At 37.1% G+C, this 27,390-nt stretch overlaps 2 protein-coding genes and 1 long non-coding RNA gene across 8 annotated transcripts; 2 read left to right on the top strand and 1 right to left on the bottom strand.

The window, feature by feature from the left end:
* Window positions 1-626: 626 nt before the first annotated feature.
* LOC131220585 (uncharacterized) lies at window positions 627-1,490 on the bottom strand. The gene is made up of 2 exons (XM_058215418.1): window positions 1,373-1,490; window positions 627-1,290 (listed from the first exon to the last, which is right to left on the bottom strand). Exons 1-2 carry the CDS (start codon window positions 1,475-1,477, stop codon window positions 1,051-1,053), a joined length of 345 nt encoding a protein of 114 aa, XP_058071401.1. The 5' UTR covers window positions 1,478-1,490; the 3' UTR covers window positions 627-1,050.
* A 6,986-nt stretch (window positions 1,491-8,476) lies between these two features.
* On the top strand, window positions 8,477-10,740 carry LOC131220584 (uncharacterized). The gene is made up of 3 exons (XR_009158708.1): window positions 8,477-8,678; window positions 8,793-8,864; window positions 10,439-10,740. It is a non-coding gene; the product is annotated as an uncharacterized LOC131220584 (long non-coding RNA).
* A 2,527-nt stretch (window positions 10,741-13,267) lies between these two features.
* On the top strand, window positions 13,268-16,747 carry LOC131221549 (probable auxin efflux carrier component 1b). Of its 6 annotated transcripts, none has more exons than XM_058216832.1 (8): window positions 13,268-13,475; window positions 13,596-13,690; window positions 14,455-14,526; window positions 14,918-14,978; window positions 15,468-15,526; window positions 16,016-16,101; window positions 16,197-16,354; window positions 16,476-16,747. In XM_058216832.1, the coding sequence occupies exons 4-8, from the start codon at window positions 14,934-14,936 to the stop codon at window positions 16,521-16,523; spliced, it is 396 nt and encodes a 131-aa protein (XP_058072815.1). In that variant the 5' UTR covers window positions 13,268-13,475; window positions 13,596-13,690; window positions 14,455-14,526; window positions 14,918-14,933; the 3' UTR covers window positions 16,524-16,747. The 6 variants fall into 6 exon arrangements, 4 of the variants coding, with proteins under 4 accessions (XP_058072815.1, XP_058072817.1, XP_058072816.1 ...); XM_058216834.1 differs by having other exon boundaries at window positions 14,446-14,526; XM_058216833.1 differs by having other exon boundaries at window positions 13,596-14,526.
* Window positions 16,748-27,390: the final 10,643 nt, after the last annotated feature.

The following is a 27,390-nucleotide window of genomic DNA, read 5'->3' as shown; positions in this document are numbered from 1 at the left end:
TTTATTGAGCCCACCTAGATGTGGTTCACAGATCCAGCCCATTCATTATGTGTGTCCCACTTGGATGATGTTTATTTTAGATCTAATTTGTTCATCAGTTAACAAATGCATGGATGAAGGGAAAACACAAATATTAACTTGATCAAAAACTTCTGTATCCCATGAGAAATTTATAATGATAGGTGTTCAATTTAGAGATCTGATCCATTTATTCTATTATACTAATCAAGAACTTCAATTTGACAAGTTACTCGTCTCGTTCAAGCTTTAGATGATAAAGATATTGGGCAAACAAGATTGATGAACAATATGATGGGACATATCTTATGATCCAATGGTCAAATTTGAGTGAAATTTAATCTAAACATCTAAATTTATATTTACTCTTTAATTTGGATCGACGAGATTGTCCAAAATCAGTAGATCTAGACAAACTGATCACTACACCAAAATCGTCATTTAGGAACGGTTTTAAACCGTTCTTAAATGCTTCAGGAATAGTTTAATACCGTTTCAAAATGAGGCGTCGCAGAAAATCAGGAACGGTTCAGAACCGTTTTGGGTACCGTTTCAATTTTGAGAAACTAAATTTTAGGAACGGTTTAAAACCGTTTTGGTGCCAACGGTCACATTTTAGGCACAATTTTAGAAACGGTTTTGAATGCTTATTAATGTTGCCAACAGTCAGATTTTAGGATGGAATTTTAAGAACAATTTTAAACCCCTTTGTTCATTGTATGAGAGAGAGAGAGAGGGGTATGTAATCTACTTGTATTATATGCCAGATAATTACACAAATAGAAAAAGACAATAAAATGATTCACACACAATAATCTTTTCCTTCTTTTCTAGTACACATTTCAATTTCAATTCCATTACAACATTTCATTTCCAGGCATCTATAATCTAACAATTCCTTGCTCTTTTCTAGAATGATCACTGCCTTCAGATATGACATCTGCTGCAAATCCTCCTCTTCAATGTCTTCTCATCCATCCCCCATAACCTGATCGATCTCTTCCACCAGCTTGGCCTGCACATCTTGATGCTTCACCAGGTTCGCCATGATCCACTGCAGAGATGTGGACGTTGTGTCCGTATGAGAGGGACGAAAATCTCTTCCTTCGGCACCACTTCCAAGGTAGTCTGGTACATGTCATGAGCTGTTAATTCTGTGCTGGAAGTATTGGTGGTGCTGTTGCTGCTGCTGTTGGGCTTGAATCGGCTGCTGAAGGGCTGGAAAAGGCCTAGAGAATGTTGTTGCCTGCTGTTTTCAGCTTGTGGGTTGTGCTGGTAACACATGTTGTCCAAGCTTAGAGACATAGCTTAGATCTGATGAAAATGTTCTCAATCTCGAGGACCATAGACGTACCTTAGATCGAAGGTAACCCCCAAAAATCAGTTGTAAATGATTAGTTTCCCCTACTAAAGGGTCTGTTGCATTTGCACCAGCTTCCTTAAGGCACATAGATTGCATTATATCAATAGCATGCAATGCCAGCTTCCTTAAGGACCATGATCCGTCACAAAAACAAATAAAATCCATCGCTAGGGTTAGTACTTTATGACAGACTAATTTATCACAAAATCTTAATTTGTAATGGACCAAATCTGTCACAAATTTACGACGGACCAAATCCACTCATTTGACGTTGTGATTCCAACATCTATTATTGGTTTAACAAGAGCACTTTCTGGTTAAGTTTGAGAGAGAGTGAAAAGAATGGAAAAGGAATGAGGATGAAAGAGAGAGGAGAAGAAGCTGACTCATGTTTAAGTTTGGGTTAAAGTAAGACCGATTTGTTACCAAGTTGACTCAATGAAATCTACTGAGTGTAGCATCAAGTGGAAAATGTTTGGGGCGAGTTACATTCTATCACATGCCAAGAACCTTCCTGGAGATCTGAATATTCGGTCAGGCTTGAAAGTGACATCAGATTCGTATTAGGTTCGCAATTAAGCTGAGTTAAGTTGAGTTGACTCTATTCTTATATGTATTCGAGTTCATCTGGTAGGTTGCCTTATATCCACTCTTACTCAGTTATTTCAATGATTCATTTATCTTCATTCAAATTTTGGTAGATCTAGATTAGATTGTAAATCAAACCCATATATCTATGCAATCAAAAGCCCTAATGTTGATCTGAAACCGTATCATTCATATAATTATATGTTAGGATTCAATCCTAAAGCCCAATTGATATCCTAATGACACTAGATCACAACACAATTCAAAAGGTGAGGAATTACTTTCAAGCTTTCCACCATATATCATAGGAAAGATATAGTTTGTGAGTAGAACATTAATTCTTCGAAGAAATTCATACATAACATATTTAGATGCTTTGATTTGTATTTTCTACATGTGATTATAAATCCTTACATGTTGAGTCCATTCATAATTTAGAATTACCTTAACTTGAATTATATATATTTCTATATTAACTACGTGTATAGTTTACTGATTACATGGAACGAGTTGAAGATATTCATAATATGATTTTCATACTTTGAGACGTGGCATGATTTCACTCGCCGAGGGCTCAATTTGAGATACGAACTATGTGGATCGCTTCATGCAAAGATTATGTGTTGTGTTGTCGTGAACATAGCTTTTTAGACTATAATTGGAAACTTAGTTGGCCTATGTGATTGGGCTTTATACCATGATGGTTATGACTTGAATGTCACTTTGTGACTTATTCAATTTCTTAAGTTGTGTACGCAAGGAGCCCTTATTTTGTGTCTGCTTGTGACTTGTTTTTGTGCCTTAAGTGGTATGGGCGACAAGCCCCTTGTTTCATATCCATGATAAGATTTGTTGTTATAATGGTTATTAAATTCATCATGGCATATTGATTTAAAAGGCTACTAAGTTAAAATGTTTCTTATAATTGGTAGTTTGGTAAACCCGACTAATAAAAGATTGGTTAATCATGCACTTATGGCATATTTGATTTCTAGTGATGCCGGAATTCACTTGTAGATTTTCGAGTCATCATGCGAAGTTCGTTTGTGATTTTTGGGTGATGCTAGAGTTCACTTGTTGATTTCGAGTCATCGTGCTAAGTTCACTTACATCATTTATTTTACACACATGTTCAAGCTAGATGCGCATCCCCATGCTGATCTGTATCCATGCATCCATATATTAATTAAAATTTGTATTGTGAAAGTAATTATTGTATTTTCTTTGTTTATTTTTATAAACTAATTCTAGAGTATAATGATGGATGTATAATCTTAGGAGGGAGGGGGGAGTTTTAACTAAGATACTCTCTCACCTTTTTTATGTGTATACACACCAATAGATGGTGCAAGAGTAGAGCATTGAGATGATGAATCTAAGAAAGCAAACGAGGACCCCACGAAGGAGCCATACATGAGTGCGGAAGAACTGTTCAAGTTGAATTAGTAGTTGGACTATTTTACACTTTTGTAGGATGCTAAACTTTTATGGACCATTTAGTTTATAATAAGTCCCAAGTGGATAGGACACTTGGATTTGTTTGATGTGTTTATTGCAATTTTATTACAAACAGTGGTTTATCTTGCTTTTGTTTGATGCCTATCATGTAAATGTGAATTCTGAGTTGTTTTTAAATGAAGTATAACCACATATACTTTCTCTAATCTAATACTTAGGATTTTGTTCCTAGAGTTCAAATATATATATATATATATATATATATATCAGTCAGATTTGAACTACAATTGAGGTACAAACATCACCTACCATTCCAATATAGTTGGATGATAAAGTAAAAAAAGAAAAAGAAAAGGTAGAGGGAGGGTGGTCTAACCATCACATAAGTTCCAGTAAAGAGAATGGCAACTGCACTAGCACTGACACATGTGTAATTGAAAGTGTAGAGGACCATGTTCACATGCATTCCTATATCAAGGAAATACCATTTATGAAATGTTTCATTGTGAATGCATTCTATATCCCCTGGTCATGCGCGAGGATTCTTCTGCTTAACAACATTCATGTGTTCTCTACATATGAATTGGTTTAAGTAAGACACGTGATAGTGATAGTAACTTATTTTCCATCATGTATAAATTAAGTATTATAGTTTTCTTACTCAAGAAATGGGATGAGTGCGCCACTATTAAACAGAGCATATCGATGTGCTTGTGTAAATGCCACATTATCTAGCACACAATCCTCAGGCTTCCCTAATGCATGACCTATTTGTGGGAAAATAATGGATTGTTCTATAACGGTGTTACCATAGTCGTCATTTCATATTGGTCGGTTGAACCTTGTCTCCGCATTCTACAAGTACTTCGAGCAGGTTAAGCATTCTTTCGCTAAGTACCCTTCTGTAATTGAACCCTCGGGCCGACTTTTATTACGTACATATGACTTCAGTGCGAGCAGGTACCTATGATTATCAATATTAAGAAGTTTAGAAATATATGGTCGACTAGCGCAACTGGAACAACATGACAAATAAAATTAATTTATAAACATTAACACGCACCTCTCGATGGGGTACATCCATCGGTATTGTACCGGTCTTGCTATTTTGGCCTTGCCCGCTAAATGAATGGGCAAATGCACCATAATATCAAAAAAAGTCGGCGGAAAAATCTTTTCTAGATGACAAAGTGTTACCGCAATTCGAGATTTTAGTCGATCAAAATCTTTTACTCGACCAACTTTGGAACACAATTTCTTAAAGAAATTGCACAATTCAAGCAAGATTGAGCTCACGCACTTAGGCAATGTTGTTCGTATCGCTACCGATAGCAATTGTTGTATCATAACATGACAGTCATGGCTCTTGAGCCATGAAATCCTACACTCTTTGAGATACACACATTATGAAATATTGGCTGAATAACCATCTGAAACTTTCACTCACTTCAAAACTTTGTAGAAATCATCTTTCTCACTTGATGACATGGTAAAGCATGTGGGTGGCAAATATGTTTTGTTTGATGAAAGTTGCATTCGGTGCAATGTTTGCCTTATACCCATATCATACATGTCGAGATGTGCCTTTAAACTATCCTTCGTTTTCCCTTCAATGTTCAACAGCATCCCGAGCACATTGTCACATACATTCTTTTCAGTATGCATCACATCTAGATTGTGTCGCAACAAATTATGCTCCCAATACGACAAATAAAAAAAAATACTCTGCTTCTTCCACTTATATCGATCTTTTGCATTATCCTCTCATCTTCTCTTGTGCCCATAATTGCCAGGAGTCTTCTTTCCAAATGTGACATTAATTCCTTGTAATTGATCCTACACATCAAACCCAAATAGCAAAGTTAGTGCCTCACTAAATTCTTTTGTACCATCAAAAGATCTGCTATTACTTCTAAATCTATGATCAAGTTCCAAGAATCGATGATGACCCATACAACAAAACTTTCGACCATACTTCAAGTATTTAGACAAAGTGTCCTTCTTATAGCAAGGACAAGCAAGGCGTCCTTTAGTGCTTCATCCAGACAAGTTCGCATATGCAGGAAAGTCACTGATAGTGCACAACAATGTTGCACGCATTTGAAATATTTCATTACTTGAGGCATCATAAGTGTCTATGCCAATCTCCCACAATTTTTTCAATTCATCTATTAAAGGTTGCAAATATACGTCAATATCATTACCAGGTTCGGAAGGACCAGGAATAAGCAATGACATCATGAAATAAGGTTACTTCATGCGCATCCATGGTGGCAAGTTATATGGTATCAGAATAACCGGCCATGTGTTATGAGCAATACTCATTGTCTTGAATGGATTAAAACCGCCAGCTGCTAACCCAAGTCTAACATTGTAACTATCCGATGAAAAGGTCGGATGGTAGTGGTCAAAAGTTTTCCACGCTGGGGAGTCAGCCGAATGCCTTAACATTCCATCTTCAGTGCGACACTCGTAATGCCATTTCATAAAGGACGCTGTTATAGATGACATGTACAACCTCTGGAGCCTTGGTTTCAAAGGAAAATAGCGTAATATTTTGACTGAAATTTTTCTCTCTTTGGCAGTCGAAGAAGTCACCTCGTCATCTAATTGATGTTTAAATGCTTTCCATCTAGAAGTACCACATATACCACATAATTGCTCGTTGATAGCCTCCTTCCAATACAATATACAATCATTGAGACAAGCATCAATTTTATTATATTTTAGGCCCAAGTCCCCAATAATCTTCTTGGTTTCATAGAAAGACATTGGTAAGGTTTCACCTTCGGGAAGTGCATCCTTTAATAATTCAAGTAGCATTGTGAATGACTTGCCGCTCCATCCACAAAGGCATGTTATGTGATATAGTTGAATAACGAAAGAGAGCTTACTAACTTCTTGTAGCCTGGGTACAATTCCTTATCGTCATCTTCTACTAATTTACAAAATTGTTGTGCTTCGGTATTAAGCTCCTATGTAGATTTATATGCTGCATCACTCTCTTGATCATCCGGCCCCAAAAAATCAAATGCATTGTGTAACAATTTGTGCATATCATCATTTGGATCCAGATTAGGCATAGAACAAGACGTGGCTTCCCCATGAAAATTGCAATGAGTATAACTCGTATTAAATCCGTCACACATGAAATGATCGTATGTTTCTTGTAGAGATACCCAAAAGTTGTTATTGCAGTTCTTATATGGACATAGGATCCTCCCTCTATCACTTATATTTGTAAATGCAAAGTGTAGAAATTCCGTAGCTCTACTTAAGTATGCATTGCTTACCCTAAATCATTCAATGCGATTGGAGGACATATCAAACAATGCATCTTAACCATTGGGCAACAACAATTGGAAGGAGAAGTTACTGAGATGCCTTGACAAATGAATCCAACTCTTATCCATCACTATCTTCCTCAGTTATTTCGACAAGTTAGTTGAAATACAATATGAGCCCGACAAAGCTTCCTAGGAGAGAAACTAGAATGGGTATAAGAGAAATTTAAGGAAGAGTACTAAAGAGAAATTATAATGAAACAAGAACCGTTATTACTCACCCCACAAGCTACGACGATTTAGGCATCTAATAAAATCCTTAATGGTATCTCTAACTAACTAAATCATTCACTGTAACGCCCCAAATTTTCAGGACCTGAGTAAACGACTCGTTTTCCAAAAACCCGAGTGTTAACCTTAAAGGATGGTCAAATTCGAGTATAATTTTTTTCTTTTATCAGAGTAAGCAGATGAGCATAGAATAGACAAGTAAGCATAAAGGAACACTACCAAAAAAATGACTAAAGGCTACGGACTATTCTGGGTTTTTGCTACAACTATAAACCGTAGGTCATTTGCTATGGCTTAAAACCATAGCTAAAACTTCAAAACTGTAGCCAAAAGGTAACTCCGCCAGACGGACATACAACCTTGGATACCTCATAAGGGACTATACGAGGCCGATTAAAATGTGTGTACTCCATCTAATACGTCTATCCATTTTTTAAGAGTATTTTAGGGCAAGAACTCAAAAAAGGAAGTAGATCGAAAGCACAAGTGGACCACACGGTAGGAAAGAGTGGAGATTAATCCATTAATAGATGGTGTGGTTTAATTAGACCTTCAATTTGCCTAGATGTTAGGTTCATTCCCTATAGAAAAAATTACAAAATTAATGGACGGAGTGGATATATCGATTGCATCAAGATGAACCCCATAAAGCCCTTAACAAGGACATCCGTCTAGATCCCGTCAAAGGTGAACTGTGGAAGGCCCATTACGGATTGTTCAATGGCTATGGTCATATTGGCTTTTAGTTACGGTTAAAAATTGTAGCAGGACCGTAGCAGGAAAAAATGCGGAAAACCGCGCTGCCTTTTTCTTTTTCCCCTCTCACAAAACATTCGTTTCCCTCCACTTAACCCTATTCCCTCTCAGGTCCGTCCCTTTCTCTCTCTCTCGATCTCCCCCGCCCCTTTTGTCTCTCTCTCTCTCTCTCTCTCTCTCTCTCTCTCTCTCGATCTCCCGCGCCCCTTCTCTCTCTCTCTCTTGATCTCCCGCGCTCCTTTTCTCTCTCGATCTCCCCTCTCACGAACTCCTCTTCTCTCCCTAACCATCCCCTCCTGCTCGATCTCACGAACTCCCCTTCATCAATGGATGATTTCGAATTGTTTCACTCCCGGTCGTGAAGGATCTAAAACCTCTCTCTGCTGAAAGATTCGGAACCCCTCTCTCACTCCCACTCATAAAAAATCAAAAACCCCTTTCCGCTGATAGATCTGAAAGCAGAGCTCTCTCTACTACTTATCGCAAAAGTCATAGGCAGAGCACCAAACAAGCTCTTTAAGGAAAGGTTATTTTATGTAGAAACAATTTTCAATCAATTTTTTGTTGTTTGTTTCCAAATTTCAGATTTTTAGATTTAGGGGTTTCTGATTATTATTTTTTGATTTATAATTTTTTTTTTTTACTGAAATCGAATGTTGAGATTAGAGTTTCTAAAATTTATCTGTAAATTTGTTGTGTGATGATGTAGAGAGGGATTTCCCTTGGAAAATGCATGGTGTACCCTATTGTGAAGCTTAATATGGTGTTGTGGGCTGTGGCATGGTTCGATCCTGAGCCAATTGATCGTTACTTCACTAAACACCAATCTAGTGTCTAGGGACAAGAACATGTGGAGGAAGGGATGCCAATTGTTTGACAAAATTCCCAAAGCCCATGTTGCACAGGCATGCACCTCTTATGTATTTATCACAACTTCTTTCCATTAATATTTCAAATATATATTACAATAGTTATCATGGGTTTTGATTTTTTTGTTGCATTGATTTGAATTGCAAGTGGGTTTTGGTGGGCAGGTGCATGCTTTATATGCACAACACTAGCAAGCTTAAAACATGCATATATGGTTATACAACGACTACCTTCAAGTATATACCCTACCTCCTCCTCCAAACATGTGGAAGTGTAACCACTGAAGTAAGTTGTAATGCATTTGTGGACTTATGGAATTGAAAATATAGCCCAAGGAGTAGGGACAAGTTCCCTTAGCATGCTGGCTGCTATGTTAAGGAAACATTCTTTTATGCAAGCTTAAGCTTGGCAATAAGAACACAAAACTCTTACAGATGCTATGAGCATGCAATTAATTACAAAGGTTTATTAAAATCAACCAGTTGCTTTGAGAAATAAAATTATGGTTCCAATAGAATATCCTATGCCTATGCAATTCAATTGTTTTGCTAAGCTGTGGTTTTGGGGAAAAAGTGTCATGATCAAAGGAGGTGATTCAATAATTGTGTATGGAAAGAACCATTGCTTTTGTAATTGGCCATGAATATTTTTGTCGTAGCAAGGTACTGTAGTATTTTTGTTATCATTCTATAGTACATTTTGAAGGGCTTTCCTTGATGTGATGCAGTCCTAATTTATTCATTTTTGTAATATGTGCAGGCTTGTCAATGTTCATAATTGCTCGCATGTTTGATGATCTTTAATTTAGTGTTTTGATGGTTTGATACATTGGTTTTTTCCTTTGCACAAAATAGCATTTGGATGTCTGCACTCTGCAGTATGCAGCATGATTTTTTATTTTTTATTTTGCTTTGTTTTTGTTTTTGTTTTTGTTTTTTGTTTTTGTTTTTTGTTTTTTGGTTTCTTTTAAGAACTTCCCATCCCCACTTAGAAATTTTAGAAAGTGCTTGTATAAAAATGTTGTTTTGACCTTGCTGTCCATATGTGCTATGAGTGATTCAGTAGAAAGAGATATGGAGCTGTTGGTGAGAAATGAACATTCAACATGGCCTGAGGGTAAACAGGAAAATGCTTTGTTATGGCTAACCATATCAGAAATCTCCATTTTCCACATTGCAAATGCAAACAGAATGTAATCAAATTCCTTTCAAGTGGGACATCTATTGCTTGACAAAAGAAAAAAAAATGTGTTGGCCCTGTAAGTCTTTTTAGACTGATAGCTATCTCTGTTGGTGCAAATTAGCTGGACTGTCCAAATCATCTTACCATGAAGCCAGATATCCATGGTTTTTAGCTCATTGTTTTGTTTTCAAAGCTAATATTCTTACTCACGGTTGTCTCTTGGACCGACGTAAATCCCTAATTTTATTCATCTTGATGGTTCCTTCCTCTATTAATGCATTTTGTACTTGGTTTTTATTAGCTCATGATCTACTTTCAATGGTAATTTCATGTTCTTAGTCATATTTTGGACTGCTATAAATCTGTAATTCTATGCAATTTGATGTTTTTTCTTTTTAATTATATTGATGTACTTTATGATTTGGGTTTTTCGTTTTATGTTCTTTACCTGATGAGTTTGGTTTGAAGTGAATTTCATGTTCATGGTTACCTTTGCTTGATGAGTGTACCAGTCTGATTATTGAGTTAAGGCACGTTAATGGCGGTATCACCTTTGATTTAAAATTGTGGCTATTTTTTATGCTTCATCTCCATTCTTACATATGCCATGTTGCCTTTGCCTCTACAGGAATGGTGTTAGGGCTGGTATATGCTAAGACGCGGAACCTTCTCACCCCAATAACCATGCATGAATGCTGGAACTTGGGTGTTGTCCTCAAGCTTACGTTTCTTCAAGTAAGTGATTTGATTTGCCAATAATACCAAACAATTCATTGGTCTTTTTCTTTTATTTTTTGGTCTACTTATTCCTACTTCTAATGAGACTTTTGCTTTAAGTCTCTCAGAGGTTTTTTTTTTTTTTTTTCAATGGCTTTTTAAAGATACTCTTGGATTTTTACTCGCACTACTTACTCACAAGCATGGCGTCCATGTGTGGTAGGTGGTTCATCAAAATGGCATCTAAGGAAATGAAAAATAGTCTACATTCAAAATACATGCATGGCCCATTTGATTAGAAGTTGAGGCCATGTCCTTCTTTCTCGGCCAAGGCAGGTACAAAGTAAGTTGATTTTATGGACGACGGGGATCTTCCTATTCCATGTCTGTGTAGTATGGCTAGGTGTATGGAGGCAAGTTTTTATATGTTCATGAGACTACACATCTTCCAGTTCCATGTTTTTCTAAAGTCATCCTAGTAGATATCCAGCCTACTTATTTCTGCTTTTGATAGCGGACTTCTACTTTATTGAATATGAATACTAACTAATTGCAATTTGGTCATTTCCACTTTATTGAACTTGTTATTGCAATTTTATTAGATAATGCATCCAAATGCTGCCTAAATAGTCAGTTCGTGTTGGATTATAAGTATCACAGTCGCGAGAACATACAACCTAAACTGATTCTACCCAAAAAAACCATTGGGCTGAAACTCAGAAGACAAAACAGAATCATGTAATGAATGTAGCACAGTCTCTCTCTCTCTCTCTCTCTCTCTCTCTCTCTCTCTCTCTATTTATAAACTTGTATAGGTCCACATGCATTTATGCATAGCCCATTTATGTAGGTTTAGATGTGTTTATGTATGCATATGTAACATGTTCATGTGTATGCAATATGCAGACAAACATGGATAATTGGATATTGTATATATACCTAGTTTTCTTTCTAAATTACTGCAGATAAAAAGTCTTTTGGGGATGAAAGTGGAGTGGCTTTATTATATACTTCAGGCATTTAGAGCTTTCGGGATGGTGGTTATTTACATTTTTAGTTCACTGGCATAGGAATCTCTTCAAGTTCATTGAGGCTGCATTTAGATGCTCAGTTGAATTCAATTGCAAAATTTCAATTCACTAAAAAGGAAATAACTAATGGAGTAGCTCCTTTTCCACTATGAAGTGATATGAAGGATTTTTCACTTTCTGAGAATAGTGGGATTAGCGAAACAAGGTTCGTAACACCAATCTCAAATGGCTAGGACGATGTAGTGGTGATTATGGAAAAAAAATACTAATATTAATTCTTACAGATGTAGTGAAGTAATTTATGTGCCTGTGGTCCTCTGTTAGAATTCTAGTAATAGTTTTCCTTGCTTGCATATATATGTTGTTGCATATACTTGAGTAAAAATAATTTTAATGAGTTGCATCTAGTAATATATGTGCCTGGCCACGGAATTCAAGTAATACCTTTGCTTACATATGTTGCAATATTTATCAAATCAACTGTAGTTCTTCAAATTTTAGATACTTTAGGGACCGATTAGATACTTGGAAATTATAGAATTGGATATTGGAGTAGCATAGAAAACCTGAAACTGAACATATGAAGTCATAAAAAGGAAATGAAATGAATTTTATGTTTGTTGAATCGTGAATGAAAATCCTTCCTGATGTGCAGGTGCTTGTTTGTTTGTCTTATTTAACATTACTTGTTCCATTTTCTATTTGCTTTTTTATTTTTCTTTGAGTCTGATCTTGATTTTTCTATGTGCTTTCCATTTTCTAAGAATAAATTGCAGATTTCTCGTCTGTTTGTTGAGTGGTGTCAAATTTGTGAACTTCCTGGCAATATTGTGTCACTTATACCCATTATATCTCATAGTTACAGCAAAGTGGGTTGCTGAAAGGGGTTCCGAATCCTCATGGTAAACTTTTTCCATGGTTTTATTATGTTTCCATGAGAATCCTCCAGACCCTCACAGTTGTTAAGAGTTTTCCTTCTCTTTCTACCTATAATTTCAGGAAATTTCTATAGCAAATTGTTTGGCCACTAACATGATTAATTTAAGCTCATTGTCCCTGCAAACGCCACAACAAGTCCAGCATGTCTCATTTGCTGTTATTGATATGTATACAAAGCTTGTGGTTTTAGTTATTAAGGTAGCGATCTTTTTTTTGTGGTTATGGAAAATTTCTTTCAGTTGTAACAAATGTTGCTAGTTATATTAACCTCAGTAGGTGTTTGCTTTAATTAATTCGATGATTTGTAACTTCATTTATCTTTGTTATTGTTAGTATTGTACGGTGGACCAGGGATTAAGTAAAGTGTTTCTCTTGCCCAAGGTTGAAACACACAAGGAAAATTTTTTGTTTTAAAATAAAAATTAATTTATACTTCTGCTTCCATTAAGGTTACTTACAGTGTTCTCATTATGACATGTGGCAGATTTTGTCAGTGACTGTGAGAGTTATCCAAAAGGATGCAGAAGAGAAGAAAACTGCTTTCAACCGAAGGGCATATTTCTGATTGTTTCTGAACTACCTTTTGGACCTTGGTTCCCCTGACCCTGTCCTATTATTATCTTTACATTTACTTGTGATCGGTGCAGTAAATGGAATTCCTTACCTTTTAAAAAAAAGAAAAAAGAAAAAAGAATATGTGTGTGTGTGTGTGTGTGTGTGTGTGTGTGTGTGTGTGTGTGTGTGTGTGTGTATATGAAATCAGTTTTTTTTCCTGGTGGAGTCTGACATGTTTATCTCTATTATTACTTGTGGGCAGGTTCACTTTTTGTACAAAGGCACTCTAAGGGTGCTCTTGGTACTGCTTCATGATTTTCCAGAGTTCCTTTGTGATTATCATTTCTGCTTCTGTGATGTGATTCCACCCAGTTGCATTCAAATGCGGAATGTTATTTAAAGTGCATTCCCACGAAACATGAGGTTGCCCAATCCTTCTACTCCCAACTTGAAGTTGGCTGCATCACGATTTTGTTTGAACTTCCTAATCCATATTTAATAGCTCTCTATTAAGCTAGCATCTTTCTTCTCTCCTGAATGCAGATTGATTTGCTGGCTGAACTCAGCCAATCACCGGGCATTCTCTCTGAGGTTGATGGTGCTCTGAAAGCAAAGCAGATTAAGGCTGACATTGATGAGTATCTCAAGTTATCTTGAGTTGTCATTATTTTTCTCTACCTAACATTGAAAAATTTTCTTATTTTCATATTTACATAGTAAACCATGTTATACTATTATATAAGTGCATGTTGCCAAATCATGTGAATTTTAAAGTATTTAGAGCATGATTTTACACCATTCCCTATGTTGCAGCCCATGTAAATCTTAGGAGCAGATCCATCACTAAATCCCAACTACATCATCCCAAGTCCAACCACATATCATAATCCAACTTGGTAGTAGACATTCCTCTTATTCATATAGATCAGCTAAGATTAGGATGAAGAATCTGATTCATATAGATCTCCCTTTGAATCATCATTTACCATGAAAATTCTAGTTGAGTGCAGAAAACATGGCTAGCTATTCAAATAAATGTGTCTCTTGATTTTCACTTAAACTGCAAATCATTTTTTAAAGTGCTTGAGATCATGATCACCTATCAATGCAATATAAGCATATATGTGTATGCATGCAGATGTGCAGGGACTAAACAAGAAAATAAATTAGATCAAGATTTAGGCAAAAAAATAAAATAAAAAATACAAACACATATGAATTTGCATTTAGCTCTTTTTTTTTTTTTTTTCCTTTTATACTAAACCTCCTAATAGAGTAGTAAACCACACTGTGTGACTGTGTGATTCTAATCCTTATGAATATTATTTGGCAGTGATAGTTGCCAACTTTTGTTAGGCGTTTCTAACTTTTCCCATTTCCACTTGTTATGAAGGACACTGAGTATGTGAAGGAACTGAAGGAGGCTTTCAAGGTCTTTGACAAGGATCAAAATGGTTACATTTCTGCTGTAGAGGTAAGTTGTTTTCTTCCTCCTATGTAATATGACTAGATGTTAATGTGTAGTAGTTATGTTTGTCAGACAACTATCTAATGAATGGGATGCTACTAGAATTGAGGCCTTGCATTGGATTACAACACTTTTGGCAACACATCAGGCTGAGGAAATCATTGATGATTTCTTGTTCATTTATGACATCAGTTCGTGCATATGTACTTACTGTACATTGATCACTCGTATAGGTTTCTTGAAGTAATATCAAATGTTGTGTTCATTGCCTCTGCTCTTGGGAGTAAATATCATTTACTGGATTTTAAATATTTTAAAACAAAATAAGGTTTTTATGGTTTTTCTTTTTCTTTTTATTTTTTTACTGGTGACAATTGTAAAAATTTCGGTGACCAAGGAAAATATTGCTGCTGATGGCTTGCTATAAGAGGGATGTGCATGTTAGCTTTCCTTTTCAGGTGGCTGTCTTTTCCAAGGTGGAGTGTGTTTGTTTTATTTTTTGAGTTTATGAATTTCTTTTTCACTTATAGGAAACTGTTGCATCTCATTTGGATAGCATTGATTAGAGAAGAATGAATCCTTTGCAATCTATCATCTATTGGGTTATGCACATCACTACGAGAAAGGCTAAGCTGATGATGGTGATAATATACTCGTGAGCTTTTGCATGTCCATCTTTTAGATTCTCTATACAAAATGGAGAACAATCTCTATATACAAAGCTCTATATCATACCTTCCCATTAGGGCTATAGGACTTATGGGTTTGGATTTTATAGTACCTCAAACAGTAGTATTAGTGGAAACATTTTCATGTGTTAATTTTGCATGTGATGCTGTAAAAATGTATCTGATTATTCACTGGCCTCTTCAAATCAATAGAAAATAATCCTTTTTAGCATCTCTGTCTAAACACAGTTCAAAAATGTCGCACTCTTTGTCATGCAGCAAAATTCAGGTTTCACTATCAACCTGAATTTTGCGAATCTTGCTGGGAACAAAACTCGGTATGCATCTTCTTCTTCTTTTCTTTTTCTTTTTTCTTTTTTTAATCCTGAAATGGTTTCACTATCAACCTGAATTTTGATTGGGTTGGGTTGCGTTGCATATAGAGGAAGTGCAAAGACAGGGTTGTGTTCCACACAACAATGGTAACAGATTTTCTATACATTAAATACCATTGAAAATCCTTTTGTAGATTTTCCAAGGAACAATGGAACAATGGAAGTTGTTGTTCCAAACTGACAGTTGTTGTTTAAATATATCTTAATGTTGTTGTTGTATAGAACAATGGTAGCAAATTTTTAAAGTATGTGGAATAGTTATTGGGGTATGAAGGGTTTAGTTGAACAGTTGTTGTTGTGTAGAACTATTGGTGAAGGGTTTGAGCTGGGCTCTTGTATCTTGCAGGTGATTTTCACAGGTCTTGAATTTTAAATTTCTTTCAATCTCTATCTCTTGAATCTGATTTTCTTCTAACATCTTTCTTACTGTAGATGGGGTGTTAAGAAGCCTCGAATCATGGAAAATTCTTTCATGATCTTGTCGAATGCAGGTCTTGGGATGGCCATGTTCAGTCTTGGTAAGATCATTGATATGCTCATCATGATTCTTAGTCCTTGTTTTTCAAGTCTTTTGAATTGACTTGAACTACCTTTGAAATTTTCAAATTTTCAGGACTGTTTATGGCCTTACAGCTAAGAATCATAGCTTGTGGGACTAAACTTGCCGCATACGGATTGGTTGTGAGGTTCCTTGTTGGCCCAGCTATCATGGTGATCGCATCTGTTGGGGTTGGCCTCAGAGGCACAATCCTCAGAGTGTCCATTGCCCAAGTGGGTCCATTGCATTTTCACCTCAATCTTCAAAACACACAATAAACACATTTTCAGCCTCTTACGTATAATGTCATAACATACAATTTCTTCCATTTTATATGATGAAATTGATTTTCAGCCATGTACAAGCTTTCGAATCAAAGCGAAGCTAAGAATAAGGTGTTAGTTGATGGTAAATTGATAACCAATAGAGGCACATCCATGGAGTTTTCACTTGCAATTGTTGAGAAGCTATTTGGCTTCGAGAAGGCATTAGATCTTGCTATTAATGAGAACTTTAAATAGACATATAACAATTATGTTGGCATTGAACTTTTGTGAATGGAAATGAATGATTGTATATGATTGAATGAATGATTGTGTTTGATTGAAAGAATGAATGATTTAGCCCTGAAGTATTTATCTATATCAGTTTATATGAGTTATTAAAGTGTACTACAATGCTAAGAGTTGCCATTATTATTTAAATTTTTTATTAAAAAAATAGGCATTAGCTACGGCTATTAACCATAGCCATTTATCTGAAAACCGTAGCTCTTGCTAATTTCAGCCTATTGCTACGGTTCTCATTCTACTTTTAGCTACGGATATAATCCATAGCTATATATAATCTAAAGCTATGGAAAATATTGCTACAGATTTAATCCGTACCTATTGTTTCAATCGCTACGGCTATTAACCATACCCCTTAATCTGAAAACCATAGTTGTTGTTGATTTCAACCTATTGCTACGATTCTCGCTCTACTTTTAGCTACAGATATAATCCGTAGCTGTAAATACCTTAGTGTTACGGAAGCTACGAACAGATTTAATCCATACCCATTGTTTATATGGCTATGGAGGAAATCCTAGCCATTGCTTTTAGACCTATGACTACGACACCAACGGCTACGGTCGTGCTACAGACTTTAATCGCAGCCATAGGTCTTTAGCTACGGTTTTTATCCGTAGCCTTTGCCCGTTTTTTGGTAGTGGAAAATTTTTAATTTCATTTAGAATATACATGAGGTTGCCCATAATGACTTATACAAACCAATGTCTCATAATTTAAATAAGTACAAGATTTACATGATTCAATACATGAAGAATAACATAAAACATATAAATATAAGCCACAAAATCATGCAGCCCCTTCAGAAAATACAGTCATGCATCCCTAGCGATCGTACCCTGCTCCTCATCAAGTCTGGACATGCATATCACTTAAGCCACCTGTACTACCTATACGGTTGTATATTTGATGGATGAGTGGTCAACTCAGTGTGAATTTTCCTCAAGATTACACACCGCTGCATTAGGTAAGCATAATTATAAATCAAGACATACAAAATAATACATGATACAGGTCTTATTAGATGCATGGATGCATGTAGTATGCAATCATCGCCCCGGGGATGTTCATCCATGCGGACAGTGGGCTCGTCACCCATGCAATCATCGAACCTGAGAAAAATCATCCAATCGGAACAATACGTACATCACGTACGATAACAATAAATGCCGGTCTATGCCATGTATGTATAATTAGCCAAACCATTATTAATCCATTTACAACCAGTAGGTTTAATAAGCTCAAAGGTCACTACGGGGAGCTTAGAGCGCAGCGTAGGCCGACAACTTGGGCATAATATACCATGATCACCATCCCCGACTCATGAGACTACCACCTTAGGATATTTAATGGAAACTCATCGACTAGTGGCCAATCATATTATAGTATATGGGGCTTACCATCGCATAGTTGCACGATATAAAAGATCGAACCCATATAGGAAAAATACCCAAAACAAAGCTACATAGGGCGATATCAAAACAAGCCACATAAGGCAGGTATCAAAACCATACGATAAAAGACCATCCTTGAAAACCACTTAAACACAACAACCCTGGATGGTAGGCCCACATCAATGATCCATCTAGACCACTACTCAATAACCACTAGATCAAAGGTCTATTTCAATCACAACCAGTCAGGTTACATCCCAAGTATGGGTGTACATTTATAAGTGGGGGTTTCATACTGATGTGCCAGTTTAAGTTCCATAAGCAATCCACAAATAATCCATAAGTATGAACAAATATACATGATGAACATTAAGCATGTATGTAGCAACTCAATTACACATGTAAATATGAGATGGAGATAGCAATTATCAATTTGAATTAAAATAAAACTATAACTTAAGCTAATGGGAAAATGGAAAGCTCAAGGGGAAGAATCATCACCTTATACTTCGAATCACCTACTAGTGTTACTAGAGAATGCATGTTTCCTTAGAATCCATCCCTATCATAAATCAGGAACTTGTACAATTAGATCTAAGCTCGATCCAAGCTCTACACACTACCTAGGGTTTGAGATCATAGCCTAGGGTTTCAGTTATTTATTTTTAGGGTTTTGATGTAGGGTCAGGGTTTTATCCTTTAATTTGGTGCTTAGATTCTAAGATTTGAATCCACGATTATTATTGATATTATTATTGTACCGTGGGCCAAATACTATTCATGATAAGAGTTTTAATCCATCATATTAATAATGATGGCCCATAAATTCACATTTGAATGTACCGACATTATCTAATATTTTTCTAAGGACTAATAATCTCTTAGGTAATATAAGTAATAATAATAGAATATCTACTGATGATAATACAATAAAGACTAATTATATTAACAAGTATTATACTAATCTCATGATAACTATTTTCAAATGCTAGTAGTCAATAATAGTGAATCTAGCCATGATACTAGACACTATGATCTACCATGAGCTATGAAATTCCATGATTAGCTCAAACCTAACACACTATCTATGCTTAGGGTATTGACCTAGAGCTTAGATTACTTAGCTTTAGGATTTTATTCTAGAGTTTAGGTCTAGGCTAGGTTCTTAGGGTTTGAACCCGAGTTGGTGTATTATTAATTACATTAACTTTATCATTAGTGTTGTAATTTACATTAGCTAACATGGTAAAATCATTATGATGAAAATTAATAACAATATCCATAACGCTAATTAGTACATTGTAATATTGATTATAATTTCTAGTCAACGTTGTTAAGATAACTTTAGTTGCTACAATAAATAGAAAATAATAGCGATATAATTAATAACAAAATGTCTAATGACGAATATAAAAATAAATGTAAATTCTCACCTTGTTGACTCAGTTCGAGTCGAGTTGACTCAGCTCAACACAAGCACCCATCTTACTCTCTCCCCCTCGTTTTTCCTTCCTTTCATATCCTCATTTCTTCATTTCTATCTTCCTTCCTTTTTCACTTCTTCTTATTCTTTTGCTGTTGCTGGAAGTACCCAGCCATGGCCGTCAGACCTGACCAAACTCAGCCCCGGTCGATCTGTGTCGACTCAGTGACTGCACGATGACAGGTAGCAAGGTAGGCTCGGCCCTGCTCGGGCTGGTGCAATCATGCACCATCTACGTCTCCTTCTTTCTCCTTTCCCCTTTCTCTTCTCTTACCCTCTATTGGAACTCCAGCAATGGGTGCCGAGCTTGGCCTGACTCGGCCCAAACTCGGTTCGGTTGAGCTGCTGCTACACCGAGCAACCAACCTCTCTCTCTCTCTCTCTCTTTCCGTTTCTATTCATTTCTCCCTTCCTTCCTTTCTTTCCTTCCTTCTCTACTCTGCTGTAGCAACCAGCAGCTCTTGGACCCGACCTGAGCTCAAGCTCGAACTGGGCTCAGTTCGAGTTGGTGCAACAATGCACCAATCCTCTCTCTCTGTTCTTCATTTCCCTTTCTTCCTCTTCCCTTTCCTTCTCCTCCTTCCTCTTCATTTCCCTTTTCTTTCTCCCTCTGTTTCTTCTTCTTTCCCTGCTTTTCTCCTATTTCTTTGCTGCTCCCAGCAGTGACCGAACTAGACGTCAGCCCAGGTCGAGGTGGTGCGACACTACAGCCCGTCCGATCTCGCCCCCTATTTCTCTCTCTCTCTCTCTATCTATCTCTCTGTTTTTCCTCAAGTGTAGCATCGAGTGCTGGAGAGAGACATGAAGCCACCATTGTTCTAATTTATCAAATCCCCAAATTCACTCAGAGACGTCGGATCGTCAACAGATGGTCCAGATCTTCTTTGACCGAAATCGCCTATGAGATAGTGGGTAGGAAACCGTCAGTTTTCCTTTGGTTTGCTAGGAACACCCCAAACTAGGGGAAGCAATGGCTGAGATTCATCCAAATGGACGGCTAGGATGGACGGACACCAGGGCACGTAGATTGCCAGCGTGTTGTCCGGAAATCAGTTTTCGTTTATGGAAATAAGTGCTTGTAGGGTCTATTCTCGATGAGGATTGTGTGCATGTGGGTGTATGCCAACGGGTGAAACCACCTAGAGTTCAGTCAAAATTTAGTGCCTCACACGATGGATGGTTTGGATTGTCCATGTGGATGGTTTGGATTGTCCATATGGACAATGTAGGTGGGCCGCTGATCAAAAATTGGGGACGCCTGTGCATCTGCTGCCGATCTAAGGAGAGAGGGAGAAATCTCTCTTCTTTTGGATAGCCACGGGTCAAACCCGTTTGACTGAGCTGGGTCGTCCAGCGCACCACAGGTGCTTTAGCACCGGTGCACATTCAGTCTAATGTGGGCCCCGTGGTGATGTTTTTGGGAAATTCGCACCGTCCATTCATCTTGAAAGGCCTTACTCGGGGTCCTTGACCAAGGATCGAGCTGAAGAAATGCCTAGGTGGGGCCCACCATGTGATTTGTAGTCCTAATGGGGGTTTCCCATTGATCTAATCGTCGGATGATTTTGAAGTTGAACGTCAATGGTTAAAAGGCCTAAATGGGCCATTGTAAGGCTCTCATCATGTATTTCTACCCAATACTAATATCAATATAGATTTCATTACTTTTGTATATTACTTGTAATTAAAATAATTAAAATCTCATATATATATATATAATATTTTAATATTTACATATTACCATATACATGCTATTGATCACCTATTTATTAATATAAAATTCATAATATACAATATCATATTATACATACATATGAATTGAAAATAGTACAATATCATATTTGAAATCACATTGTTAAATAATACTTGATTTTATTTAAAATATATAATAATTTTCGTTTACATATTTTACAAGATATTTGATGCTACACTAATATTTATAGTTCAATTATACATTGTGAAATTACCACTTATTATGTTTATTTAATATAATATTATTTTCAAAATATTTCATATACATTAAATATATACGTATCACCCTATTCCATACATTTTCAGATAAATTATTAAAATACATCTATAAAGTTTGATCTATGTTTGTATAAAATCATATACTTATCAAATATCATCTGACGTCTGGATTGTTTGATTTTTTTATCGAGGTGATCGAAATCCTAACAATGGGTTGTGTTGATGGTGTGATGGTTCATCTCAAACCTCAACGGATGGATGGGTTATCATACGGACGGGGACTATTTTAAACTACATATTTAAACTGTAGTGATCATGAATATTTAAGTAGGTTAGGTTTGTATTCACACTAAACTAGATTACATGGTAACAGCCGAGCATTAGAAAGTTCGGGATGTTACAGTCACCCATCCAAGATTGGATAGATTGTAATACTTTCATGTTCTTATTTAAATGCACACACTAAAATTTCAGCAGCATCTCCCCATGTCTTTCCGGATACGTTGATCTTGCATTTGATTCCCATGTCAAGTATCCATATAAAGTGAGGACATTTGACATTAGAAATAAATATAAGAAACGTAACCAAAGAGAAAAGGACAGATACAATGCAGAACTAGCATGTGCATTTAAATCAGGGAGCCGAAAGCATTCTAATCTATCCAACCTTGAATTGTCCAAACGTGGGACAATATGAGAATTTTTATGCCTCTAAAAGTACACTATATCTATGCTTGGCCATATAAAAATTCTCAAATATGCAACTGATTGTCTTATACTTAAGCAATTACATAATCAATTGCAATTGGCATTCATCATCTAGTTAAATAATAACAAAATGAATTTTAAACTAAAGAAACGAATTTTGATTTGATAGATTAACCTAGTAATATCTACCACATACTAGTAACATATGAGCAATATTGGGGCACCATACCATAGGCTGCAAGAATATCATGTCCCCTTAAAAAATAAATCCTCCAAGGATAACACACATATATATATATATATATATATATATATATATATATATATATATATATATATATATATATATATATATATATAAATATATAATAAGTTGTTTATTGTCATTCACAATCACAAGTATCATTCATCATCCAAGTAATTATTAACAACAATTACAAAAATAGAAGATATCCAACCAACTTTATATAATAACTTGCAACTTAACCTACTGGGAACCGTCATACACCGTAATATCTTACGGCAGAGCGGGTTCTAAGGAGTTAAAAGTTGGGCCTCTAGGAAAGCATATAAATGAAGTGACAAAAATATAAATTAAGCAAGATCAATTATTTATGGAAGAGATTGATGAATAATGCCTGGAAATTTTCTTGATTTTCTTAATGGAACAAACTTTGCACCAATCACATGTAGTCTTATAGGATATTTGTAGTCTATGGTTCAATCAATTCCTATTGTATCATATTCATCTTTTAATATATTCTAACCACAATATATACACACATATAAAAAAAATCCTATAAAAGAACTATGGAAACATAAAATAATTGCACTATATTTTGCATGCTACAAAAACTGAAAAACAGTACCCTTTTTTTTTAAAGGTGGAACTCTTGCCACAATTCCATTAATCACAAAATTTACAAACCTTCAGGAGGGGCCCAAACAAAAGGGAGGGCCCCACCTATCATATATGAAAGAAGAGAGCTATGCACCTAAAATCAGCAATGAACCGCCCCTCAACAAAGACAACACAAGAAAATAAAACACCCCGAAAACCCCTAGCTGCCCCTCGAAACCCCTTGACTGTGCCTGGTGGAACCGAAGCCCGCCTTATCAAGGAAGACGGACCCACGAACTAGCCGAGGGAGGTCAGCAACATTGGGGAAGGAGTGCGTCTGACAAGAGCTGGTGAGTACCTTGTTTAATAAAACTAAATTCCAATAGAAGGGTTCAAATGTTTTTAAGTAACAAACACTCGAGTATAAAAGGCATCTTACGAATCGGATACCAGTATATGTAACTGTATCCTAAGATTTAGAAATCGAGAGTCGTATCCCTATTCCCATATAAGTGGAGTGGCACTACTTATGCAATGGTAATTGCCATCATGAAACCAAAATAGGAAAAAGGAAAAATGGAAATTGTCAAGCCACATGAGAGAATAACTGCTGCTTTACCTGAAAACAACATTATCTACCATTACATGAGGGTCGTTTGGACACACCAACAAAATGGTGGTTCATAGACAAAAACCTTGTTTCTAATAGAAATGAGGGTTTTGCGGCCCATTTGGAAAAACCCAACAAAACGTCAATTTCAAAACCACCTGAAGAAATGGGCACTAAAAAATGTCACTTTTTATGGTAAAGCCCTTCTGCTCCTGCGTAGATAACAGCAGTTATTTAGTAATATGACACCTATTTTTTTAAAAGGCTGTTACTTAACAGTTGTTTTCTATCACATTACACCACAAAGAGTGACTCTTCCTTATACAAAAGCTGTCACAATGGCAATATGACACAATATAAAAGCTTAGCTCATATACACACTTACATACTTACATGCATATTTGTATATAAGCATGGCTATGTGTATAAGGAAATGGCCAAAATGCTACTGCTTTAGTAGAAATGAAAGGCTGATTACCTTCAACCACTTACAAATATCTAAATGCCCTGGTAATGTTATGAACCTGACGCCAAAGACATAGTTGATTTTCCTTCAAGCAATAGTTACTAGGTACAGTTGTTTTTTTTTTTTTTTCAAAAGATTGTTTCCATATAAAAAAACATCAGTTGTACATCTGAGGTACCCCTTTACATAAAACAGGGGGCCATCCATGAAAGCACGTATTAATTACAAAAAGCTATTTGCAAGGGAATCAGACTTTCCTAATAGAACCCTATCCAAAAAGATAGAGCCTCTAACCTTGTGAGGAAGCTCCAAGAAAGATAAAGCCTCTAACCTAGTGAGGAAGCTCCACCTGATGTTCGAAGGAGGTGGAAGATTGAGAAGCACTCCCTAACCTTGCCATATAATCTGCTGGCATGTTCCCTTCTCGCCTAACATGCACAAATTTGATTCAGACTCTTCGCTGTAACTGGTGAATCCTATGTAACCACATCTTCCATTTCCAACCCAGCGTTGCTTCGCCATTAAGCAGATCAAACACCAGGTTTGAATCAGATTCAATAATAATTTGACTGTAGCCCCTATGGATTCTGAGAGTAAGTCCGTCATGCACTGCACACAATTCTGCAATCGTGTTAGTGTCGACCCCATAACCTGCATAAAAACCGAAAAGAAAATTGCCCGCCTCCCCTCTGCAAATTCCACCACCACCTGCGTTGCCCAGATTACCTCTAGACGAACCATCAACATTAATTTTCACCCATCTAGGCATTGGCTGCTCCCATCTAATCAGAACTGCATGACCAATTTCTCGAGAGACAGGAGGTGCGACAACATTTATCCTTGAATTTTTAGTCAGCCCTGGTCCAGGCGCGCCACCATCAATGTGGGGGCTGGATAGAAGAGCGTCCCACCACCTAATTTTGGCTAGAATTCTATCCAAGGAACCCTGCACCCCATCAAATACCGTACCATTTCGCGCTATTCATATCTCCCAAATTGCGATGCAAGGAATAAGTATATGACATACCAATTTGTTTTGCTTATAAGAGACCGCCACCCACCAATGAATGAGCCGGGCCTCAATCGATAACGTTGCCATAATGTTAATGCCTAACCATCTGCCCATTGTTCACCACACAGTCTGTGCGACGCTGCTGTTTACAAATAGATGAAGCGGAGTCTCAATGCCATAGGGCTGGGAAACATGACTAGAACAGCAAACACACCTGGAAGTAAGTTGTACACCTCTGGATTGCACCACACTGTCAACCGGGACTGCATTTTGGAGAACCTTCCAGATAAGAAGGGAGATTTTTAGTGGCAGAGTATCATGTCAAACCCATCTAGTCCAGCTCCGACGCGGCCCTTGGTCCCTGCTCAGAGACCACGCAGATTTAACTGAGAAATCCCCCGAAGACATGAGTGGTCAAAAAGGAGTGTCAGCACCCTCAGAGGTACAATACCCTACCTGAAAAATATGCTCAATTACACTCTGAGGAAGAATAGGGAACACCGCTAATGGGGGGAGAGGACCACTTAGGCCGATCACCTGACGCACCTGGATATCCTGCAACCCTTCTGGCACCTTTACTTCAGCCAACTGCGCAAGAGGGCCTAGGCCTGTCCAATTCGTCTGCCAGAAATTACAGTTTTCGGCCCCTATATGCCATTGAACTCGTGATTCCACCAGAGGAATAAGTTTCCTGATTCTCTTCCACAAAGGAGAAGACATCCGCCTCATTTGATCTATTACTCCTTGCGACAAATCCTGATGATACTTGGCCACCATGTAACATTTCCACCTAGTATCCTCCTTTCCAAATTTGATAGACCATGCCATTTTAATTCGAAAAGCTTTCATAATGTCTTCAAGTTTTCTAAAACCAATTCCCCCCTCGGTTTTTGGCGTTGCTAGCGAGTGCCAATTTTTCTAGTGACACTTTATGTTTCCTTCTGACCAGCCCCAGAAAAAATTCACCATCTGCTTCTCAATTAATTTTAGCACCTGAGTAGGAATATGAACCGCCGCCATAGTATGAACTAGAATACTTGCTAGGACGTTCTTCACTAGAACCACTCTCCCTGCCTGGGATAAAATATGGGCTTGCCACTAATTAATACGACCGACAACTCTATCTACCAATGGCTTAAATGCACTTGCTTTAATTCTTCCGTCTGCCAATGGAACACCCAGATAAGTTAGCGCTGATGACGAATTACCGAAACCGAGGATAGCCTCAATCGTTCTAATTCTTACACCGGGAAGCTTTTTTGAGCAGAAGAAGGAGCTTTTCCTTAGATTAATAGTTTGGCCCGAGGAAGCTTGGAAGGAGTTGAGGAATTTCTTCAGCCAAATCAGCGTGGATTTGCTTCCATTGATGAAAATTAACGTATCGTCGGCATATAACAGATGCGAGTCAATGGGCATCCTCTGGACACAACAAAAGGTCGGCAAATCTGACTATAGAATAGGCTTTTGAGCCCCCTACTAACAGCCTCAGCAGAAAGAATAAACAAGCTTGGAGAAATCGGGTCTCCCTGCCTAAGACCTCTTGAGGATTTGAAAAAACCTACCATCTCTCCATTTATAAGAACGGAAAACTAACAATTCACCCAACATTTTTCTACCATCTCTACCCAACTTCTGCTGAAACCAAACCGGTCCAGAACCTGCTTTAAAAAGTCTCAGTTTACCCTGTCATAAGCTTTGTCCATATCTAATTTCAAGAAAATGTTTCCCCCGCGTACCGGTCTGTTTAATTCCCTGAGCAACTCTTGAGATAATGCAATATTTTTCGCTATCGAATGCCCCTGAATGAAGGCCCCCTGTTCCGGCGATATCAACAGAGGCAGAATCTGGCTAAGCTTGGAAGCTAAAATCTTCATAAAAATTTTATACAGACAAGTACACAAATTAATAGGGCCGTATTCTGAGAACCACTTAGGCGTAGCTGATTTCGAAATTAAGCAGATAATAGTAGTCGAAACTGACATTGGAATATTCCCTACTTGAAAGAAAAAGGAGATCGCCCTATGTATGTTGAGACCCACCACGTCCTAGCAGGTCTGAAAAAAACTGGCTGAAAATCCATCTGGCCCCGCCGTGTTGTCCTTAGGGATGGAAAAGACTATAATTTGGACCTCTAGCATCGATGGGATCTGTAGCAACTGGTCATTATGGGCCTGCTCAACCAACTGAGGAATACATTGTAGCAGATCTTGGTCAA

Source organism: Magnolia sinica, chromosome 12 (genome assembly GCF_029962835.1).
Source record: "Magnolia sinica isolate HGM2019 chromosome 12, MsV1, whole genome shotgun sequence".
Lineage (NCBI taxonomy): Eukaryota > Viridiplantae > Streptophyta > Magnoliopsida > Magnoliales > Magnoliaceae > Magnolia > Magnolia sinica.
Note: the sequence above shows the minus strand (reverse complement) of the source record. Positions and strands in the feature narration are given on the sequence as shown.

Bases quoted from the DNA above. Each gene is read 5' to 3' on its own strand.
- LOC131220585 (XM_058215418.1), bottom strand. From the start codon at position 1,477: ATGCAATCTATGTGCCTTAAGGAAGCTGGTGCAAATGCAACAGACCCT. The intron at 1,291-1,372 runs GTACGTCTATGG...ATGTGTTACCAG, and splicing joins GGGGTTACCTTCGATCTAAG to CACAACCCACAAGCTGAAAA.
- LOC131221549 (XM_058216831.1), top strand. From the start codon at position 14,440: ATGAAGGACACTGAGTATGTGAAGGAACTGAAGGAGGCTTTCAAGGTC. The intron at 15,527-16,015 runs GTATGCATCTTC...TTCTTACTGTAG, and splicing joins CTTGCTGGGAACAAAACTCG to ATGGGGTGTTAAGAAGCCTC. The intron at 16,355-16,475 runs GTGGGTCCATTG...ATTGATTTTCAG, and splicing joins TCAGAGTGTCCATTGCCCAA to CCATGTACAAGCTTTCGAAT.